This window comes from Periplaneta americana, chromosome 13 (assembly GCF_040183065.1).
Source record: "Periplaneta americana isolate PAMFEO1 chromosome 13, P.americana_PAMFEO1_priV1, whole genome shotgun sequence".
Classification (NCBI taxonomy): Eukaryota; Metazoa; Arthropoda; class Insecta; order Blattodea; family Blattidae; genus Periplaneta; species Periplaneta americana.
Genome location: NC_091129.1, coordinates 55,376,269 through 55,397,552, shown reverse-complemented (window position 1 = coordinate 55,397,552; position 21,284 = coordinate 55,376,269). Strand labels below are relative to the sequence as shown.

Below are 21,284 nucleotides of genomic sequence, written 5' to 3'. Positions count from 1 at the left end.
TTAATATTATCCTCCCATCTACGTCTCGGCCTCAAAGGTTTATTTCTCTTCGGTCTCCCAACTAACACTCTACATGCATTTCTGGATTCGCCCATACGTGCTACATGCCCTGCCCATCTTAAACGTCTGGATTTAATGTTCCTAATTATGTCAGGTGCAGAATACAATGCGTGCATTTCTGCATTGTGTAACTTTCTCCATTCCCCTGTAACTTCATCCCTCTTAGCCCCAAATATTTTCCTAAGAACCTTATTCTCAAACACCCTTAATCTCTGTTCCTCTCTCAAAGTGAGAGTCCAAGTTTCACAACCATACAGAACAACCGGTAATGTAACTTTTATAAATTCTAACTTTCAGATTTTTTGACAGCAGACTAGATGACAAAAGTTTCTCAACCGAATGATAATAGACATTTCCCATATTTATTCTGTGCTTAATTTCCTCCCGAGTGTCATTTATATTTGTTACTGTTGCTCCAAGATATTTGAATTTCTCAACCTCTTCGAAGGATAAATCTCCAATTTTTATATTTCCATTTTGTACAATATTCTGGTCACGAGGCATAGTCATATATTTGAAATACTACTTACAGAATTTAAACATAAAAAATCCCCAGGCACAGACAATATAAACATGGAGCTCATAAAATATTCTCTGAGTATATTTAAGCAAAGGTTACTAAATTTTATCAACTGCTGTTGGATTAGTGATTATGTACCTGACCAGTGGAATGAGGCCTTTATATGCCCTATCTTCGAAAAAGGGGATAAACTACAAAGTATTAACTACAGAGGAATGAGTTTACTCAATTCCTGTTATAAAATATGTGCAAAAACACTTAAAACCTGCCAAAGCCTGTTCCAAGTCAGGTTGTGAAAGGGTGGGGGGGGGGGGCGAGTAACAACCTCGAAAAAAAAAACTTGGTTCAGTTGGCTCTGACTGATAGTACCCTGTAACGGCCCCTTGACAGGGTTATGGTGAAGACTTCAATGACAGCAGCTACAGAAGTGGAGACCACTGGAACGGCAAAGCTGGCGGAAGAGGCAACCCTTCCTCTGCAGGGAGTGCAAGCAGAGGGACCTGCTGCCTTGCAGGTTGTGGAGAGATCCACAAAGGCTAGGGAAGAGTACCCCAACAGAAAACTCCCGCAGGTGTGGAGCAGCCCTCCCACCACGATAGGGGACTTGGGCAGGTAACTCATGACCCCGAAGTAAGCTACCACAGAAACCACCAAGAAAGAGAACCGGACAGACCAAACAGCAACGACTTTTGCTATGAAAAAGGAAATGAAGAAAATGGTGTTGGATTGGACACACCCTGAGACGCCCAGAAGGAAAGAAGCACTCGAATGGAATCCTCAAGGGAGCAAGAAAAGAGAAAGACCCAGTATAACGTGGCAACGGTCTGTTCAAAAAGGAGCCCAAAATCTAGGGAAGAGCTGGAAAGAAGTGAAGGTACGGGTTCGATCCTGGGTCAAGCCGATGGCATTTAAGTGTGCTTAAATGTGACAGGCTCATGTCAGTAGATTTATTGGGATGTGAAAGAATTCCTGTGGGACAAAATTCCGGCACATCCGGTGACGCTGATATAACCTCTGCAGTTGCGAGCGTCGTTAAATAAAACATAACATTATGTATGTATGTATGTTGTAAAAATACTTAACAAAAGATTGATGCCTATTACTGAAACATTTCTACTAGAATCCCAACATGACTTTAGAAAAGCGAGGTCCTGCAGTGATTGTAGATTTGCAATTACGCAAATGACCAAAATAAGAAGAGAGTTTAATCTACTCACATATTATGTATTCGTAGGCTATGAAAAGCTTTCGATAGAGGTAAACGGAACTTACTATGGAATATATTAGGAAACTATGGAGTTCCATCACATCTTATCAATGCAATTCTATCAGTTTACAGAAACAATATAATAAAAATCAGAACAATTAAGCTCAGGATAAATTCTACAGATATTAATCAAAATGTGAGACAAGGATGTCCTCTTTCACAGACAGTCCGACACTATTCAATGTCTATATAGACCAGTGTGCACAACCAGTGGCCCGCAGGCCACATGCTGCCTGCCACTATGTTTGCTGTGGCCCGATAGTAAGTTTCAAACTTAAAATTAAAAATATATATATTTGAACATACTTTTCAAACTTAACCGCCAGTGGTGCTAGTCAGCAGGGCACTCTGAGACAATGCACAACAGCCAAGCATTGCATTTGTAATGTCGTAGCATGAGTTTACAAAATATTGGTTCAGTTTGTTGTTTGTATTCAAATTGTAACAAGTCTTTGAAGTGAAAGTGGCAGTTTGGTGGTCATGGCTTCGACCAAAAAGCGCAAGATTACAGAGGAACACTGGTGGTTTCAGGAGAAGTGGACAGAACTATATTTTTCTTGTGAATTCCAAGGTAAAGCAACATGCTTAATTTGTAAGGAAACCATTAATGTTTTGAAAGATTATAACATTAAAAGACATTATGACACAAAACATGCAAACAAATATGGTGAATTGAGTGGACAAATGAGAAAAGACAAAGTGCGTGATCCCTATCATAACAACAAAACCTCTTTACAAAAGTAAATAATGATTCAGAAATAGTTGTGAAAGCAAGTTATGTTATATCGAAAATATTAACTAGAAAACTGAAGCCATTCAAAGATGGCGGATTGGTAAAGAGTGTTTGGATAGTGTTACAGACATATGACTTCCCAACAAGAAATCATTGGTTTCTAAAGTGAACTTTAATCATATGATGGTAAGCAGAACAGTGGAAGACATGGCAGCTGATGTTGAAGAGACTTTAAAGAAGAGATGTTCTGAGTTTAAATGGTTTTCTTCAGCTCTCAATGAGCCACCAGCACAAGGCAGACAGACGGGACCAGCAAGTAGCTCCTGATTGGCTACCTCTTCCACCAACCAGAATGCGTCTGGTGGTCGGGACTAGGAACTAGCTCCTGATTGGTCCGCAGCAGGAAGCCCTACTATTGCATATATACTGGCTAGACATGGTCCCACATCACTTCATTCCCTGAAGAAGATGGCAGAAGCTTGGAAGCAAATCTCCAACTCACCTGGCTGAGAAGCCGAGAAGAATTATTCTACAAATCAAATACCGGGAAAGCCTCAAGTCATACATTGAAATAGTACCATTAGGAAAATTATATTGAAAAATAAAAGTTACTAGAAACTAGTGATAAACATTCCGAGTGAGTAGCCTTAGATGAAGGAACTGCACATTTTTTACCATAACCCTCCTACGAGTAAAATAATGCAGATATCCGCATTATTTTTTTCACTGACAGTAGGAGAAAAGCCCAACAAAAAATAAATTGAAAAATCGCATTTTTTAACCTTTAAATCTGTAACTTCCCTATTAAAGTGATAGAAAGACCTGCCTAAATACTGGTATTTATAAAAGAGGAAAATATTTTTAAGATTAATACAACAACTTATGGAACAATCATCCCTAACGCTTCATGTGTTGAACTAACAATATGGATGAGCTCGGGTTTGAATCCTCATGATGAAAGAAATTTTATCATAAAATTTCATTCAGTGTATGGGACTAGTGCCCACTCTGCATCGTGATGAATTTGGTTTTGCTACAGTTATCACTGTGCCAACCACACATTGCCCCTGTACTGGTTGGATAATCGTTCACCTCTGCTGGAGCATGTGAACAAGTCCCCCATGGGCTGTCATGCAACGGATTTTATGGAGTACTTACTTGAAGTGCGTAGATATTCTATACTCGGTAATTGGGCATCTCGACTGCATGTCTTGATGGAATGAACATGGCCTACTTCTCCAGCCCGAACTCTCTGCTTGATTGTGCTGAACGCAGGGTCAAACCTCCTGTTTAAAATTACAAATTATACAGATTAGCTTAAATTAAATCCTATCTGTAAACAGCAACATACAGCATCGAAATCTGTAATTCTTGGCCAGTTTGCAAATAATGCATTTTCCTACAACTCCTCCTACATAGTAATTTTTTAAGGAACACTTTCATTTAAAATATCTTGACACCGTATATAAATGTATGTGGCTATAGATTTTGACATTAGGTGTTGTTTCAATTTCAAGCGCTTTTTGAGAAAAAAATCACGAAAACTACTAGTGTCGTTACAGTAGCTTTATGTACCTACCTGAATGTTAACATTGTTACATTTATTTTCCTTCACTGAACTATAGTTATAGGCATGGGGGATTCCGGCAGTGCTTGGACACTCACTAATGAGTCTTAGTCCATTAAAAAATATGGAAATATAATCCATGTTTCTACGAAAACTTTGAAATTTCATTTCATTTGGATTCGAGATATTGCCCTACACAACAAATACGTGCGTACACACAGACAACGTGCATTCTAGGTCAATTTGTCCACAGCATAATGTCCAATATGTAGAAAGTTCACTACAAAAATGTTCACAACTAAAACGTCCAATGAAATAAGGCCACTAATCAAAATGTCCAATATGGAGAAATGTCCATAAGTCAAAATGTACATTTTATAGAAATTTTCATAAATCAGAATGTCCAATATACCCAAAACATGCACATATAAAAATATGCACGAGTGAAAACGTCCAATATATGTATAGGCCTACAGACGATTCTTCAACATTCTGTTTGGAGAGCTGCACACACATTTTCACATCTTATTTGGAATTCCTATGAAATAACGTTGCAAGGTGGTCATAAAACTAATAATGTACCGGTAATGAAAAGTTTCCACTCTGAATTTCAAAAATAGTTCCTGGACATTATGTCAATATTTGGAGATTTATAGAAGACAGAACTCAAAACAGAATGAGACAGAGAATACCATAATCCAAATTCACTATGGTCAAATAAACGTAAAGAAGAAGTATATTACAAATCATCAGTGAATTGAAATGCATGTATACTGATACAATCAATATAAAGATAACAATATATGCAGGCCCTTTCATATCATATGTAGCTGCATACTGATCTTGGTGAAGAATCAAATCAGACAATGAATTTAGTTGCAGAATATTGTAAATTTAGCTCGCATTTCATTGTTAAATTAATTTACATTATACCGTAGATAAATATTGTTCTGGTCATTCATGATAACATAAACCAGGTGTTTCAGACCCCGTATAAGCCTTTTTTCTCAAAAACTATGTGATACAGGTTGTTCATAAAATTTTTTTTTGATATCCAAAACCTATATAAAGAATCGATTGGTGGTAGTACCATTTCCCATAACAAACCGGAAGTAAGGGTACCTGTGGTCAACTTCGAATTTTCAAACGAGAACATGGGTCATTGAAGGTACCATTGGAAACTACTTTTAAAAGGAAACAACTTTTACTGAAACTTTTTTTTCTTCTAACTTTTATCGTTTACTCACAAAGAAACAAAAATGGTATCTTCTGAGAAATGCTGTATGTTGTTTATGTACGTACACTCTTCATAGTAAGGGCCTGTACTACGATCGCCTGTTAAAGCTCCAGATTCGTATACTCCAGTTTAGCAATCTGGAAGTTAAATATTTTGTTCTGTACTACCAGCGGATTTTAACTGCAGGATTCTTATCCGGAAGATATAGTAACATTTTTATTACGTTGGCAATGAAGTTACTGAAAATGTAGTGAAATTTATTGCGTTGGTATACCTTTCCCCGCGTATTTCATGTTTATGTTCCGTGTTTATATGGTACTATTTATTTTGAGGTTTTATTGTAAGCATTATTGTTATTATTTATTATAATACTGAAGCTCCAGCCAAAAAATAACAGAGTGAAGAACAGAAAATTACATATACTGTATGAAGAAACTTTACATGGAAGCAAAAGGTAAGATTTTAAAGGTTATGTTTCTTTTCGAATAGTAATAATTCCTACCATATGATAGTATTTTGGTTTTAATTAATAGGCCTAAACAGGACGGGTGCGGGTTCCAGCAAAAGTGCGTTTTTCTCCATAATCATTGTTTTATTCACATGTAACTGCACAAGGAGTGTAGGTGACAATTATTTTTGTATTGTAATTAATATTAAGTGTGCTTTCAGTTTGTTGTATAGCCTACATTATTAGTGAATAGGGCCTATTTCGGTAATTTTTTAGAAATAGTGTACTTCACGGCTGCAAATCATGGGTCGAAGGCACAATAACTCGTTTAAAAAAGAAAAGTTCACTGATACTGATAATAATGAATGATGTCTTTGGCCTGGGATTTCTAACCAACATTAGTACAGCAAGGTACATTGTTCCTAGCAAATTATCAATATTTCAGTATGTTAGGCCTACGTATTTTACTGTTAATAAGTGGGCGGATATTTTGTATTAGGCCCATAATACCATTCGATCACAGATAGGGCCTAACATTATTTTTTAAAAGAACAGCATGAGGTGGAGAGACGTTTCCATTAAAATGCAATAGGCCTATCTGTTTGTAATACACATTCAACACCTCGTAAAATAACACAGAAACAGCAGACATTAAGTTTTTTTTCCAAAGTTTCTATGTACAGTATAGTCATATGTTTGATATTGTACTGACAATCATCCATTAAAAGCTTTTGCTTATTTAGGTATAGAAACTTAGATAAGGGAAAAAGAGAAATACAGTATATTTCCTAATGTTGTAGATTGCATATGGAATTAACCTAGTTTTACTTCCTTTTTAGTATTATAGAATGAAGCATTGGAAGAATATAGTAACATCAGCACAAATACAAGGACCTGAAAACAGCTGAGAAGCAAATTTGAATTCTTGGAAAAGAACACAAATAAAATTGCTGCTGCAGAGAAACAATGCAGGCTACAAACAATTGGAGCCCCTCCAACTGAAGCAAAACCAAATCCAAACTTATCCAAGGTAAGTGATTTAATTCTCCTATCAATTGAGTGATTTCTCAGTGATTTTGATTCATATTCAATGCATAAGTTCATTTATATGTTAAGTTATACAATTATTAAATAATAAGCAGAGGAAATTGTATAACACAAGTTTGAATTCTTTTTATTTATTTATTTATTTATTTATTTATTTATTTATTTATTTATTTATTTATTTATTCATTCATTCACTCATTTATTTACTTACTTTTGTTACAGCCGAAGTAGTAACTAAACCAAGTTCCACTGATACCAGTGCAGCTAATAACACGAATGAGGTTAGTGTGTAAGGAATTAAGAGTCAGAAGAAGGAGATGATGAGCTTTAGAGATAAAAAAAAATATTATATTCTTGAAAATTGTTATACAAATTTAATTTAATGTCGGTATTACATTATAATACTATTATTTCTTTTTTATTTACAGTACCATTCAGGTTCACAGTGCAATTCTTTAGTTTTTGAAGTGAAACTGGACATCCCAACAATATCTCCAGGTAATTTGATTTATACTACAAAACGTTCTTTCACATTCTACATATGATGCTTACTTTTCCAATCTGAAATAGCTGTAACATGTAAACACATTTTCAGCCAACATGTTGAAAATAAAACTAACACACATACTATATGAAATCTGTAGCAAGCAGTAGATAAATTAGATGCAAAAAAAAAATGTTAAAATATAAATTGTACATAATGATGAAATGGTCACAAGAAATGGATGTCATAAAAAGTAAACATCATTGTATTATAATATTATGTGGGATTTGAGTGGGAATTTGAAATTTATAAATGTAGGCCTAAAAATAGAAAATACACTGAACTGAAGAATTTATTTTGAGATTTCTCTGCAATGGGTTTGTAATCAGATTAGGCCACATTATGTTAAGTTGTATTTCAATTTTACTGTAAGGAAACTTGTGAATGATTTCTTGTGTACAGAAAAACTGAAAAATATCTTTTCATAAGATAAAACAGAAACTGACTACACTCTATTTACAATAGAACTATTTGCTTGGTTTTTTCTCTCTCTTTTTTATTGCAGCTTTACTTTCTTATTGTTAAAAATGAGTTTGGATTAATAGCACGTTAGAAAATACAATACTGTTACAGCTGCTAACTTTGAAGTGTCCACACATTTATGATAAAACATCATCTTTCTCCAGAATTAATTATCTTAAGAATTAATTCCACTCTTAAAATATTACAGAGTCAGCTGGTGCAGCAGATGAAGGTCTTCCACTGTACGGGTGTCTACACAGTGTAATGAAAGTAAGTTTTAAGTGAAATTACTGGTTTATTCAGTGTAAGTAGTATAGGCTAAACCCAGAAAGGTCTGAATATAAGCATATATCCCTCTCTTAAATATTTCAGCTGATAATGGGATAATAGCTGATCGAGTTACACCCCAAGGATGCTTAAAAAGAAAAAAAAAAAAGAAAGAATTAAAGAAAAAGCAAGCCTCTGAGGAATGCATTAGCCACATTGAAAAATCTTTCTCCATCTGTGAACTGTAAGTTTAATGTTGACTTAATTATACTTGAGATGTTAGAAATGCATGAACTTCAGTACTATTACAGTGATTTCTTTAAAAAAATACATTAGTTGAAAGTTGGATGCTAACATTATAACAAAGAATGATTTGAAATAAAAGTAAGTCATGTCCTCTTGTTTGGAAAGAGATGGGGTTTGGAATATCAAAAGTAACATTTGGAGTTTTTACATTACTTTTTCCTCCTCTTTAATGGGTGGTCCATCTACAAGGACATCTTCAATTAGTGGCAGAAAGTAAATGCTACAATAATCACCCATTCTTTATGTTTTAACAAAAAATATGTTTAATTTTGTTGACCAGATTTGTTTGACCTGGATGACTGGGAGATTACTTCTTCTCATCCTTCTAATGGAATGATAATCTCTTGCAGCTGTTCTTGATCCCTATGGTCTCTGCTTTATCTGCTAGTCTTCAGGATTAGGTTCGAGTCAGGTGATAATTATAAGCTAATCTAAGGTTTCTGGTTGGGTTCGGGTCTGGTTCAGATCAGGCCGAGATGGGCCGGGCCTAAGAATTATGGCCCGTGCAGATCTCTAACAAATGGGGCTTATAGCTGAAGTTGGCTCTGCCACAGTTTTCCAAGTTTTGTGTATTTGCATATGTATTTGTGTTGTGTTTAATTACAGTTACTATGTATTCTTATGTATTAGCCTGCATATTATTAATTTGTAAATATGACATGTTCCATAGCATATATAATGAGACAGTGGATGTAATAAATGATTATGCTTATTGTGTCTCCTGAAAAATGTCGTGTTTTGTTTACACAAAATAAATAAATAAATTTTAAATTTAATTGCAGCTATAGTCCATCTCTCTTGTTTTAATTACACATTCACAGAGTACCTGAATACAATTGAAACGTCAGCTGGAACAACGTTGTAAGTTACAAAATTTTCATTCGGTGTGTTTACGTGTAATAATGTTGTATGTCATGTTACCTTGCTATATTCCTTGGCTTGCAACTGTCCACTCAAAAGTTTGCTACCCTCATAAGAACAAAGTTGTACGCAAACACATTTTTTGCAGCTCCTGTACATTTGACCAAATGTAACTTATAATGTTGTTCCAGCCGACGGTTCAATTAATGTGCCTCTTGAAAAATGTTGTTTTACCATATTTTGCTTATGTAAAATAAATCTGAATTGCAGATACAGTGCATTAGCCTGTTAAGAGATCATTGTGAGGGATCCCAGCAATAAAATATATTTAAAAAGTAACGATATGAATATGTTTGTATACATGAATCACTAGGCCTAGCGTGAATGAAACAGCTCCCTTGCAAAACATAAATGCCAATTCCAAAACTTTCAGGAAATGAAGAAAAACTGTCACGTCTAAAATTCAATAAACTGTTACAGTTTGTTAAATAATAATATATAGCAAGCATATCTTAAGTCTGATTAGTGAAATATGTTAGGCCTACTCCTACTGGCGAGCGATATATGCAAGGAAGGAGAAGGGAACTTGCCACCCTACCACATTATCTCCTGACAGTTGTCTCATGAGTGATGCCTTATTGATATTCCAATCTATCTTCGGAGAGTTGACTAAACAACTAGCAGACAGTTCTAGGAAAACTTTAATCAAGACCTATAATATGTACATAAAACCTGTATTAAAATACTATTCAGAAGTATTCGTAACAGCATCAAAAAGAGAGACAGAATCCCTCGGAAGAAAAAAACAAGCCTTGCACTTAATTACTGGAGCAAATAAAACTACTCCCAATGAAGCATTAAAAGTCATCACTTCAATTAAACCAAGCAGCAAGTGCAGCATTAGCTCGATTGACAACAGTTCCTGCTGTAACTTCGTGGACCCCACAAAAATCTCCTACTGTTGTCAATGTTCTCCCAGTGGCATAGAATCTCAATACCAATAGTAATTGGGCCATTGGAGATAAGGCATTATTTCTGGAAAAATGAACAAACAATTAGATTTGGTTACACCTTTACCGGTAAATCTTTACAATAGCGTTACCAAAAGAAGGCAAGGACTCCCTACAGGATAGCCTGGAAGAGAGAAGTTTGGATGTAGTTCTGACATTTTTTTTTTTTTTTTTAGACAATTGTAAATATATGCAAATCATACTAACCTAACCTGTCGCTAACTCGATCTTACGAAAACTTGTCTTTTCCCTTTAATTAGTAAGGAAACACAGTAATGAAATGAATGTGCTGCCCTTCCCTGCCGCCTACCCCTTCTATCTCGACAGAGCGATCCTGCCTACCCGTACCTCTCCACCGGACTCCACTTTCACAGCAACTTTCCACCTTTATTTGGGAAATTGGTGTCGGCACTCAATTTTTCTTTCGTTTACAGTACATATGACTTGACTAGAAGCCAAATATGTGAATACATTTGTATCTTAAAGTGGTAACGCAATTGTGAAGAAATGATAGTTTACCATATAAAGGATTTTGACATATTATATACGGTTATTATTATTTTTTTATATAAAAGTATTTTGAAACTTATTGTAGGTTGCCCTATATTATTATATCAATCACCTTAATACCTTGTAAGGACAACAGAACACCTGCATGAAGCAACATTCTAACCTCACTTCTACTGTACGCCTATTACAGGTTACTGTACTTCAAAATAATTATATTATAGTGCTATTATATACAAAATATTAATGTAATACCTAAAGAAATAGTGTAGCTTATTATTAACTGTGTACTTACGATCTGTGTCTTGTTTCAGTTGATAATTGATTTCATGTAGTAGGTTTCATTATTCGAAACTGTCTAAAAAATTTCTCGTCATCCCACTCTTCAAAATTATTTGGACGCAGCCTAATTCGTTTTGCTGTTCTGATATAACGAAGCATCTGCTCCAGAACTTATCATCAGAATCAGTATCAAAATTAAATTGATCCTTCAAATCACCAGCTGTACGACGTGCAGCCATCTTGATTTCAACACCGAGTTCCAACCTCCGGATAACGCCTATCTGCCACTCTGCCTTCCGGATTGCTAATCTGGAAGTTTAGCCTCCAGATTGCACATAACCAAAAGTCGTAGTACGCAATTACAACCCAACTTCCGGATAAATATGCCATCTGCCGGATAAGTTTAAACTAGAACTTTATCCGAGAGTCGTAGTACAGGCCCTAAGTGTTCAAAATGTACGTCACCCTGTGCTAAACAATGTTCTGATCACCTCCTAACATCCATGATTGTATTTCAGCACAGCTGAGAGACCCACAGGCTTCTCTAATTCTTCGTTTCATGTCTTCTTTAGTTGTTGGACGCACCTGAAAGAACATTGGGCTGGCCAAGCTATTGGTCCTCCTCGTCCAATCCACTGTAGAGGAAATAACTGGTTAATAACTCGTCGAGCCCTACGTGGAAAGTGAGCCATACAGCCGTCCTGCTGAAGCCACATGATTAACCGAAGCACAAGGGGATCATCATGAAGCAACTGGTGCATAATGTTTTGGAGGAAGCATGCGTTCTACCATTCAAGTTCTCCTTAAAGAAGTATGGTCCTATGACTCAGTGTCCAAGGAGGCTACACCATGTGTTGAGCCTCCACACGTGCTGGTAATCCACTTCACGAAGCCAGTGTGAATTAACCGGAGACCAGTAATGGGTAGTGTAAAGATTCACCTGACCATTACTTTTGAAAGTTGTCTCATCAATCCACAGAATTCTGAGCTCGAAATCACGGTCCGTGTTTAGAAACCAGTTGCAGAAATCAACACGAGCCTGGAAGTCATGTCCTCCAAGTTCCTGATGGAGATGAGTATGGTATGAATGAAATTTGTTGTCTTTCGGAATTCTAAACACTGTATTATGGTGCAATCCTGAGTCACGGGCAAGAGAGAGAGAATTAAAGACATGGTCTACCAGGTGCGTCCAACAACTAGAGAAGACATGATACAAAGAATTAGAGAAGCCTGAGGGTCTCTCAGCTGTGCTGAAGTGCAATCACGAATGTTGGGAGGTGATCAGAACATTGTTTAGCACAGGGGACTACATTTTGTACACTTACTATAAAGAGTGTACATACATAAACAACATACAGGATTTCTCAGAAGATACCATTTTTGTTGCTTTGTAAGTGAACAATAAAAGTTAGAAAAAAAACGTTTCAGTAAAAGTTGTTTCTTTTTAAAAGTAGTTTCCAATAGTACTTTCAATGAACCATATTCTCATTTGAAATTACGAAGTTGACCACAGGTACGCCTACTTCCGGTTTGTTATGGGAAATTGTACTACCACAAATCGATTCTTTACATATGTTTTGGTTATCTAAATTTTTTTATGAACTATCAGTACCGGTATCATATAGTTTTCGAGAAAAAAGGCTGATATGGATGATCTGAAACACCCAGTATATAATAGCTCCGAACATTTTTTATAATGAACATTTGTGGAGGTTACAAACAAAACCGGTCATTTCCAAAACAGTATTTTTTTAGGAAGTAGAAAAAAAAACTGTATCGAGCCTTCACTTTACTCCAGAGTGAACGACATTTCATGTGCCATGCATGTTATGTGCATTGTTCTATGGTGTCAATAATCATGCAATACAATACATCCTTATACATAACTAGAGAGCGTAATGTTCTTTCACTTTTTACAGTACCGGTAGTTGTATGAAAAACATCAAAATATTTTTTTGTAAAATAGGTGAATATAGAAAGAAACTCCTGTTGCTCAGTATCTATACCTTTTCGGTTAAAACTTTATTTAGATTGCATAAAATATATGATGTGGTTTCTTAAACATGTTAGTCATTTCAGTGAAAACTTAGCTATTTATTAATAAATTGCAGAATTGTAGCTACCATGGTGTTTTCTTATCTGTATGATTGGGGAATTTGGAACAGATACAGCATATTTTGAACTTGCTCTCTGTTTTATTCATGCAAGCTGATTTTAGCCCTGCGCTTTTCTGTAGCATATCTGTCCAGCGTAAAACACCATAAATGAAGCATACAGTACAAAATCATCAAGTACCAGTACCACAGTTACACTGTGTAACTAACGGTAAAGTTACTAAATAGTTTCGAAACATAATAGAAAATTACAGAGAATATAAGAAAAACGTATTCTTCATCAACTTCGAGTTATTCCTGTTGAACAACTACTAGCTTAAAGAGACTTTTCCATTCCATGTAGTAAGAAGGCATCCAAAAACTTGGTATCTCTGGGTTAATTTGGCATTTTCTGTAAGTCTCTTTGTTGACATTCTCAAAAAGTGTGCGCAACAGTTTTGTTTCTGTTCTTATATCCCCTTTATTACGTTGATGTAGGCTACCTTATTCATAGGTCTAGGCTTTGTCTATCTTGAACACAGGAGTTTCATCTCTGCTAATTCGATTCTTTTATCTGTATAATATGCTATTTAATTTTCACTTGCATAAGTCAGTAGGCTTGTGCAGTATATATCGTCAACATGTAAAATTTTAATTATGTGCTTTCTACATTTTTGTTTCACTATCCTTCGTATTATTTTACATATTCATTACAACTTAGTTTTATGTGTACATCTTCTTTTAACCAGAGTGCATTATTAAAAAACGAGTAATTAAAATTTTATATTTGTTTTTTAGTAGCAATATTTAAAATTACCGTATTTTACAAGAAATATGCGTTTTGTTGCAGAAATATCTCTTTTAAAGTAAGTAGCTATCAACCCAACCTCTGTACTACTTCAGGGATTAGGCTAGGAGCCTATTTCGATTTCATACATTTTTTTCACCTACAGTGTGGTCAGCCTACACTTCTATTTCCTACTGGTTGATAGTTCTGTTAACTGCCTGTTTTGTTAGTCTTTCATTTTCCAATCTTTCTTCATGTTGTTTCCATTTTTCTTTATATTGCCCTATTTTTCATTTACATTGTATATATTTAAATCTTGTCTGATGTCAGTGTTTATTAATCTATCTTCCCTTGTGCAACCCTTTACTCTGTGTAAAAATTTCATTTCTGCAGCTTTCATTCTACATGTATCTCATTTTTTGGGGACCCAAATTTAGCAACCATATGTCAAGATAAGCATAGGCATTGTTTTGTAAAATATTAGTTGCATAGTCTTACTTCTTTTGTTTTTCGAGGTTATGTGTATTGTTTTGCAGGTGTATTGAAATTTATAAAATTTTTCATCTATGTCATGATCTTGTTCATAACTCACATTACAACCCAAGATTTAAAATGTGAAACTTGTTCTGTAGGTATATTATTGATTACAGTTGTTGTTCTTATAGAATATGTTCCTATAATATTGTCTTACCGTACTGATTGATATTTTCATGTTGTTGTTCCTACACAATACATACTGTACCAGTGTACTGTATGGTACTTCGTGGAGTGATCTATGTAAATCATCTTCATTTTCTTGAATAATAATCTGCCCGTCTACAAACAGAAGTGTATTTAAATAGCTATGTTGATTTATTCTCTGACCTTTATTCACAACTATGTAAATGTTAAAAAGTGATGATGACAAAGGCCACCCTTGCTTAAGGTCTTGATTTGTTTTTAGAGAGGTTGATTCTGGTGGTTCTATTTTTATTGATATTTTGGTACCGGTATTTTCATACATCTTCTTTTGTTTCTTATTAATTGCAAAAGGTGTCCTCTTCTGTCTGTTATTCTCCATAAGTCTGCCTGGTAAATGGACAAATGCAATATGTGTCTCAAGGTTAAATTTTCTGATTTTTTTTTCTATTATTTGTTTGATTATGAAGAGAGCTCAACCTGTGGATGATATTTTAATTAAATAAAATAGCTTAATGTTTACACTAATCCAGTGAAGAGCCATTTTTCTGAAATTAGGATAGAGAATGTGGTGAAGTTCAATATCCTTTGGTTGGAAAGAAAATTACAGCTTGGTCAGAAACCCAAAATAAAAGTTCCACTCATTCCTTTGCATAAAACAATAAGTATCATAGGAACGAATTTTAAAGCCAATTTTCTCCAGATACATTAAATAATTATATGAAGGGTATATAATCACTGAAAAATATGAATTCTATTTCCCCTGTTTAATATTAATTTTTACAAATGTAAGTATCTTCTTTACATATTTAACTTATTTTCAACATTGATTATGATTCAAATAACATATTCTTAAAATAATTTTGTATTTCTTCAGAATATGTATTGTATGACTTTCTTGTGTTAAATTCTATCGTACCTGCTTTACATGTTTCGACCTATTATGGGTCATCCTCAGAACTGGTCGTTGATGGTCTTGGCGCCAAGATCTCCAACGACCAATTCTGAGGATGACCCATAATAGGTCGAAACATGTAAACCAGGTACGATAGAATTTAACACAAGAAAGTCATATAATACATATTCCGAAGTGATACAGTGTTAAAAGTTATGTTATCAAGATGTAGGGGAGGTTGCCCTATTATCGGTCAGACCATAATACCGGTCACCAGGTAGTTACACATTATAAGCTATATAGGAGAAGCAACCCATTGTGAAGTGGTAGCCGGTGACAAAGGAACTTGGTTCCTCGCAAAGGGTTCAGTGTTTGCCTCGCCAGTCTGGAGGAAACCTTTGTGAAGTGAGCACCACGTGGTTTTTGTATTACGCTGTTAACGTTTGGACCATTACTGATTGTGTTTAGGTGAGTTGTTCTTATCTATTATATTTTATTATATACTTAACATACCTAAGCAATGATTTAATGTGCTTACATTACGAAAAATTTTGTTATATATAATTTATTTGTCATTATCTTTATAACCCCTTTCTTGCCCTAGTGCCGGTCACTATGTCTGTTCCTAATACCGGTCATGCAGAAAGTCTCGTAATAACAGTAGTAAACTTATTGTACATTTCAGGGATTATTGTCAAGATGGCAGCAACCAAGAAAGGAAAATGGGATGAAAAAACATGAAAATGGCTGTTGATGGTATGATGGCGGGAAAATTGACTTTGAGGGAAGCAGCTGGTCGCTTCTCTGTCCCTAGAAGCACTTTGAGTGACCGTGTATGTGCTCTTAAAAAGGGGAAATGCATTCAAATTGCACCCTTAATGAGAAGGTTTAAACAAACTTTTGATGATGAACTAGAGGGCGAACTTGTTTCGTATCTCATATATCTTGGTAGTTGTTTCATGCCTGTAAATAAAACTGAATTCTTAAAGTTAGCCTATGCTCTGGCTGAGCATTTCAAATTGCCCCACCGATTCAATAAAATAAAGAAAACTGCAGGGAACAAGTTTTATTGGGGATTTATAAAGCGGCATCCCGAATTTTCTTTGTGTTGTGCCCAGTCAACAAGCCTGCAGAGAGCTCAAGGCTTTAACAAGGAGCAAGTAGATGCTTTTTTTTTTTTTTGACAAATTAGAAGAACTTATGGATAAGTACTCATTCCCTCCAAACAAGATATTCAATTGCGACGAGACGGGTGTCAGTGTTGTACATTCAAATTCTCAGAAAGTGTTGTCCATTAGGGGGAAAAAACAAGTAAGCAAGCTACCATCAGGTGAACGGGCCAGGAATATCACAGTGATGCTTTGCATCAATGCTGGTGGTGACCAATTCATCCCGCCTTTATTTGTATTTCCGAGGATTCGAATGAATCCACAGCTGATGAAAGATGAGAGAGTAAATCCTACAGAGGAAACTCCAGTTCTGCTCATCTTAGATGGCCATAGTACACACAAAGACCTTCAGGCTATTCTTCTTGCCAAAAAGCATCACGTCCATATGTTGAGCCTTCCCCCACATACAACACACAAACTCCAGCCTCTGGATAGTGCAGTTATGAGGCCTTTCAAATCTGCATACAATGCAGCATGTGAAGAGTGGATGGGCAAGTATGGGAAACTGAGGTTGAAAATCACTGACAAAGACATCTGCGGATTGGAAGGAACTGCGTTCACCAAAATATGCAGGATGGAATTGGCAAAGTCAGGATTCCAATGTACAGGGATATATCCTTCCAACAGGAATATTTTTTCAGAAATGGATTTCCTACCAGCGTCAAACACAAGAAAAGTGGCAGAGTGAGGTGAACATGACAAACCTTCAGCAGAGTCTTCAGATTTCAATGTCGACTCTTTGCCAGAGTCATCACCGACACTTCCGAAAAATCCAGTGGTTGACATGGCTGTTCCTTCGACGTCTAGATCTACAGACTTCTAGAAGGCCATAGCTAAGATCTCTCCTGTATCTGATGACTTGCAGAGAAAAATCGTTAGCAGAAAAAGGAGAGGAGAAAAAAGTGCAATTCTAACGTCCACCCCCTTTATAAATATGTTAGAAGAAAAGGAGGAAATCAAGTGACAGAAGAAACAAATAGCGTTGTGTGGAAAAAATGACCCCAAGAAGAAGGCAATTCCAGGCGGAGGCCTACCAAACATAAACTTCAGCTTGGGAAAGAAAATGAAGTCAACAAAAAAGACAAAAATGATACCGAGAAAACTGAATGCATTATTTGTGGCGAATCTTTTGAGGAGGATTGGGTGCAGTATTGCAAGTGTTGTGATTGGGCTCATGTAGGTTGTGCAGACAGTGACCAAATAGTCTATTTTGTATGTGAGAATTGCAAGAAATGACTAAGAGTGATACATATCAAGAGAATGGCCATAATTGTATTATTTTCATTTAAATTTTGTGTAACTCTTCAGTCATACCTTTGTTTTTCCATGTAAACCAACGTGACCAGTACTGGGAACAGTTTTTTGAAAGTCATTATCTCAACAGTTTAGGAAACACTAAATCATGGGTAATTAAACGTAAGTTATTTGATACAATTCTTGTACTGACTTATTTTTCATGTTATCCCGTAACTTAGATTTAAATGTTGTTTAAATTCATTAACAGATTTAGCTCAAATAATGATAAAGGCTTAAGTGACCGTTACTAGGGCAACCTCCCCTATAATTTTGTATTAATTAATGTTCCCTTATAACTGACCTCTGAAAGCCGCAGAACAGTAACCTGCCAGCCTGTTTAGCCTGTGCATAACAGCGTTCGGCACTCTCAATGCTCTCTGCGACGGGTTTCTCACAGAAAATATCTTTGCTATGAGCTAGCGCTGAGGTCACTATACTCTCGTGGGTGTTGGTTGGTGTTGCCACTACAACTGCTCTCACCCTGTAGTTAGACAAATTGCCATTACAATCATGAATAAATTTAATTGACAGATTGCCAATACAATCATGAATAAATTTAGTTGACAGATTGCCAGTACAATCACGAATAAATTTAGTTGATAGATTATTGGTGCAATCAATCTCTTGTAGACATTGATCAATATTAGGTTCCCTAATTTCTCTAATGTTCATAAATGATCTTGACCCTCTAATAAAAGCTGTAGGTCATCCCATATTATTTACAGATGACACAAGTATAGTAATTACAATCAATAACCCCAACACATTCCAGTCTTCAATAGAGGTAATTCTCCTCAAAATAAGTGATTGGTTCTCAGCCAGTAATTAGTACAGTATTAAACTGTAACAAAACTAACATAATCCAGTTTAAATCCTACCCAAATTCAATCTCGTAAATTTCAAGTGCAATAATAAATTAACAACAGGTCCCTAATAGAAACAACAACAACCAAATTTCTTGGCTTACAAATCGATAATATATTAAATTTGAAAAATCATATTAAAGAAATTATATGTACATCTACTATCAGGCAGTACATCTCACTTGATGATATGTGTCAGAGAAAGAACAATAATTGTTTGTATGCATCTGAAGTCTGATTAGAGTAATATGTAGCTAATCGGCAATGTATACAATGGAGGGGGAAAGGAACTGGCTGCCCTACCCAATTATCCCCTGATCTAGTTGCCTCATAAGTGGTGCCTTGTTGGTATCACTTGTGAGGTTCAGACCTGTCTTCGAACAGTTGACTAAACAACAACCCCCAAACTAAATTTAGCATGTTTTGCTATTAGATATATGCAAGTGATAGTAAATGTCAATACCTTAAAAACAATATATTGTGCATACTTCAGTCGCTAATGAGTTTTGGAATAATATTCTGGGGAAATTCCACAGATAGTAACAGTATATTTCTAAAAAGAATAATTAGAATAATAGTAGGTGCCAAATCTAGGGAATTAATCGTAAGAGTTTTGTAAATAATTCTGTAGTTCATAATATAAATACTCATCAAAAAATGACTTTCATACACCATCAGCAAGTCTATCATGCTATCAAAAAGGAGTGCGTTATATACCATTAAAAATGTTTAATATCCTCCTTATGAATTTAAAAATCTAACTCAAAACACAAGATTATTTAGAGTCACATTAAAGAAGTACCAGTACCGGTTCCTAATTTCTCATGCCTTCTATTCAACAATTCTGCATGGATATTTCTGTCTTGTTAAGACTTCGTAGTTACTATTAAGATTTTTTGACATGTTCCATATTCTAGCTGTGAAGCGATGTAGAAATACCATAGAATGTAAATAAATACAATACAATACAAAGGACAATTTGAAGGGTGTCATCACCATCATCATCATCATCATCAGCAGCAGCAGCAACAGCAGCAGTAGCATTTAGTCCAAACTTGTCTGCTCTACATTCTAAAGAAATTGCAATTTTAACATGTCTTAGGACATACCAGTCTTCATTGTCCATTAGGTCAGTATTATTGAGCCAATAGTACATTTTTTCCAATAATAATTACTCCTACATTTCTTTTTTCAATGCTTTATAGCCCAGTACTACTCCCAGAAGCCACATTTATATCACTTCAACAATCATTGTTCTTTTTTTTAATTTGTTCTTCGCAGTTCTAGCAGTAGTAAAACTAATTCGGAAAGTTAATCACTTCATGAAATTCAAAGAATATTTATCTGCATATCTTAATGACTGGCGATTGTTTTAATCTCCCGCAGCATGTAGTAGGCCTAGTGTTGTGACCAAGGCATAATGCTGCAAGCTGGAAGATCATGGTTTAATTCCCAATGGGGACCATGAATTTTTTCCATTGATCTAATCCTTCCAGCTGCATTATGGCACAGGGGTTTACTCAGTCTCTAACATAAATAAGTTCCGGTACTAGGGGCTTTTCCTTGGGGTTAAAGGTAGTGGGCATGTAGGACTGACATCCCTACTGTCTTAACTTCTCACAAACCTGTGGGCCTCCATGGCCTGTAATGGGATGCCTTTTACTTAGCGATGGCTTACACATTTGCTTGCCACTATTTAACATAGACATTTCTATCTTCTGTGTAACAAATTTCATACTCACGAAATATTTTCAATGTTCTTTATTCTTATAAAAGGTAAAGGCATCCCATTTACAAGCCATGAAGACGCTTGGGGAGACATGAAGGTAGAGCACCATGTTTTCATGTCCTTTGCACCAGAAAGAGCTCTTATACTGTAATTGACTTTTGAAATTATAATGTTTTAATTATTTTATGAAAATATTCATTTTTAAAAGATATAACATTGTGATAGGATGTTTGAGATGGGTGCGCATGTAGCATGTATGGGTGAATCCAGAAATGCATATAGAATGTTAGTTGGAAGACCTGAGATAAAAAGATCTTTGGGGCGGCCGAGATGTAATACTAAAATGGATTTGAGAGATGCTAGGGACTGGATTAATCATGCTCAGGATAAAGACTGATAGCGGGCTTATGTGAGGGCAGCAATGAATCTCCTGGTTCTTTAAAAGCCATTTGTAAGTAAATAAGTAAACTGTGATAAAGGATGTCGTAGAAAATTCGAGAGTCTTAATATGAAAGCCGAGTAACAATGGCTACAGCACTCTACAAAATATTTTCGAGGATAAACTGCTCTAAACAGAAGGGAGTTTCAAAATTACTTTTACATTTAAAAATGACTATTATTATTATTATTATTATTATTATTATTATTATTATTAT

At 35.4% G+C, this 21,284-nt stretch overlaps 1 protein-coding gene and 2 long non-coding RNA genes across 7 annotated transcripts in view; 1 reads left to right on the top strand and 2 right to left on the bottom strand.

The window, feature by feature from the left end:
* The window catches only part of LOC138711937 (myo-inositol 2-dehydrogenase-like), a 64,022-nt gene that overhangs the window by 19,105 nt on the left and 23,633 nt on the right, over positions 1-21,284 (bottom strand). Inside the window, exons 4-5 of the mRNA XM_069843236.1 lie at positions 18,338-18,517; positions 3,739-3,866 (exon numbers count right to left, since the gene is read on the bottom strand). Of these exons, the coding sequence (XP_069699337.1) occupies positions 3,739-3,866; positions 18,338-18,517 (308 nt within the window). The remainder of the gene's footprint in view (positions 1-3,738; positions 3,867-18,337; positions 18,518-21,284) is intronic.
* On the top strand, positions 5,492-9,307 carry LOC138711935 (uncharacterized). Of its 5 annotated transcripts, none has more exons than XR_011335533.1 (7): positions 5,492-5,838; positions 6,672-6,862; positions 7,102-7,160; positions 7,308-7,377; positions 8,094-8,155; positions 8,258-8,396; positions 8,739-9,304. It is a non-coding gene; the product is annotated as an uncharacterized lncRNA (long non-coding RNA). The 5 variants fall into 5 exon arrangements; XR_011335534.1 differs by having other exon boundaries at positions 8,809-9,303; XR_011335532.1 differs by having other exon boundaries at positions 5,493-5,838; positions 8,258-9,306.
* On the bottom strand, positions 10,005-12,841 carry LOC138711936 (uncharacterized). The gene is made up of 2 exons (XR_011335537.1): positions 11,132-12,841; positions 10,005-10,354 (listed from the first exon to the last, which is right to left on the bottom strand). It is a non-coding gene; the product is annotated as an uncharacterized lncRNA (long non-coding RNA).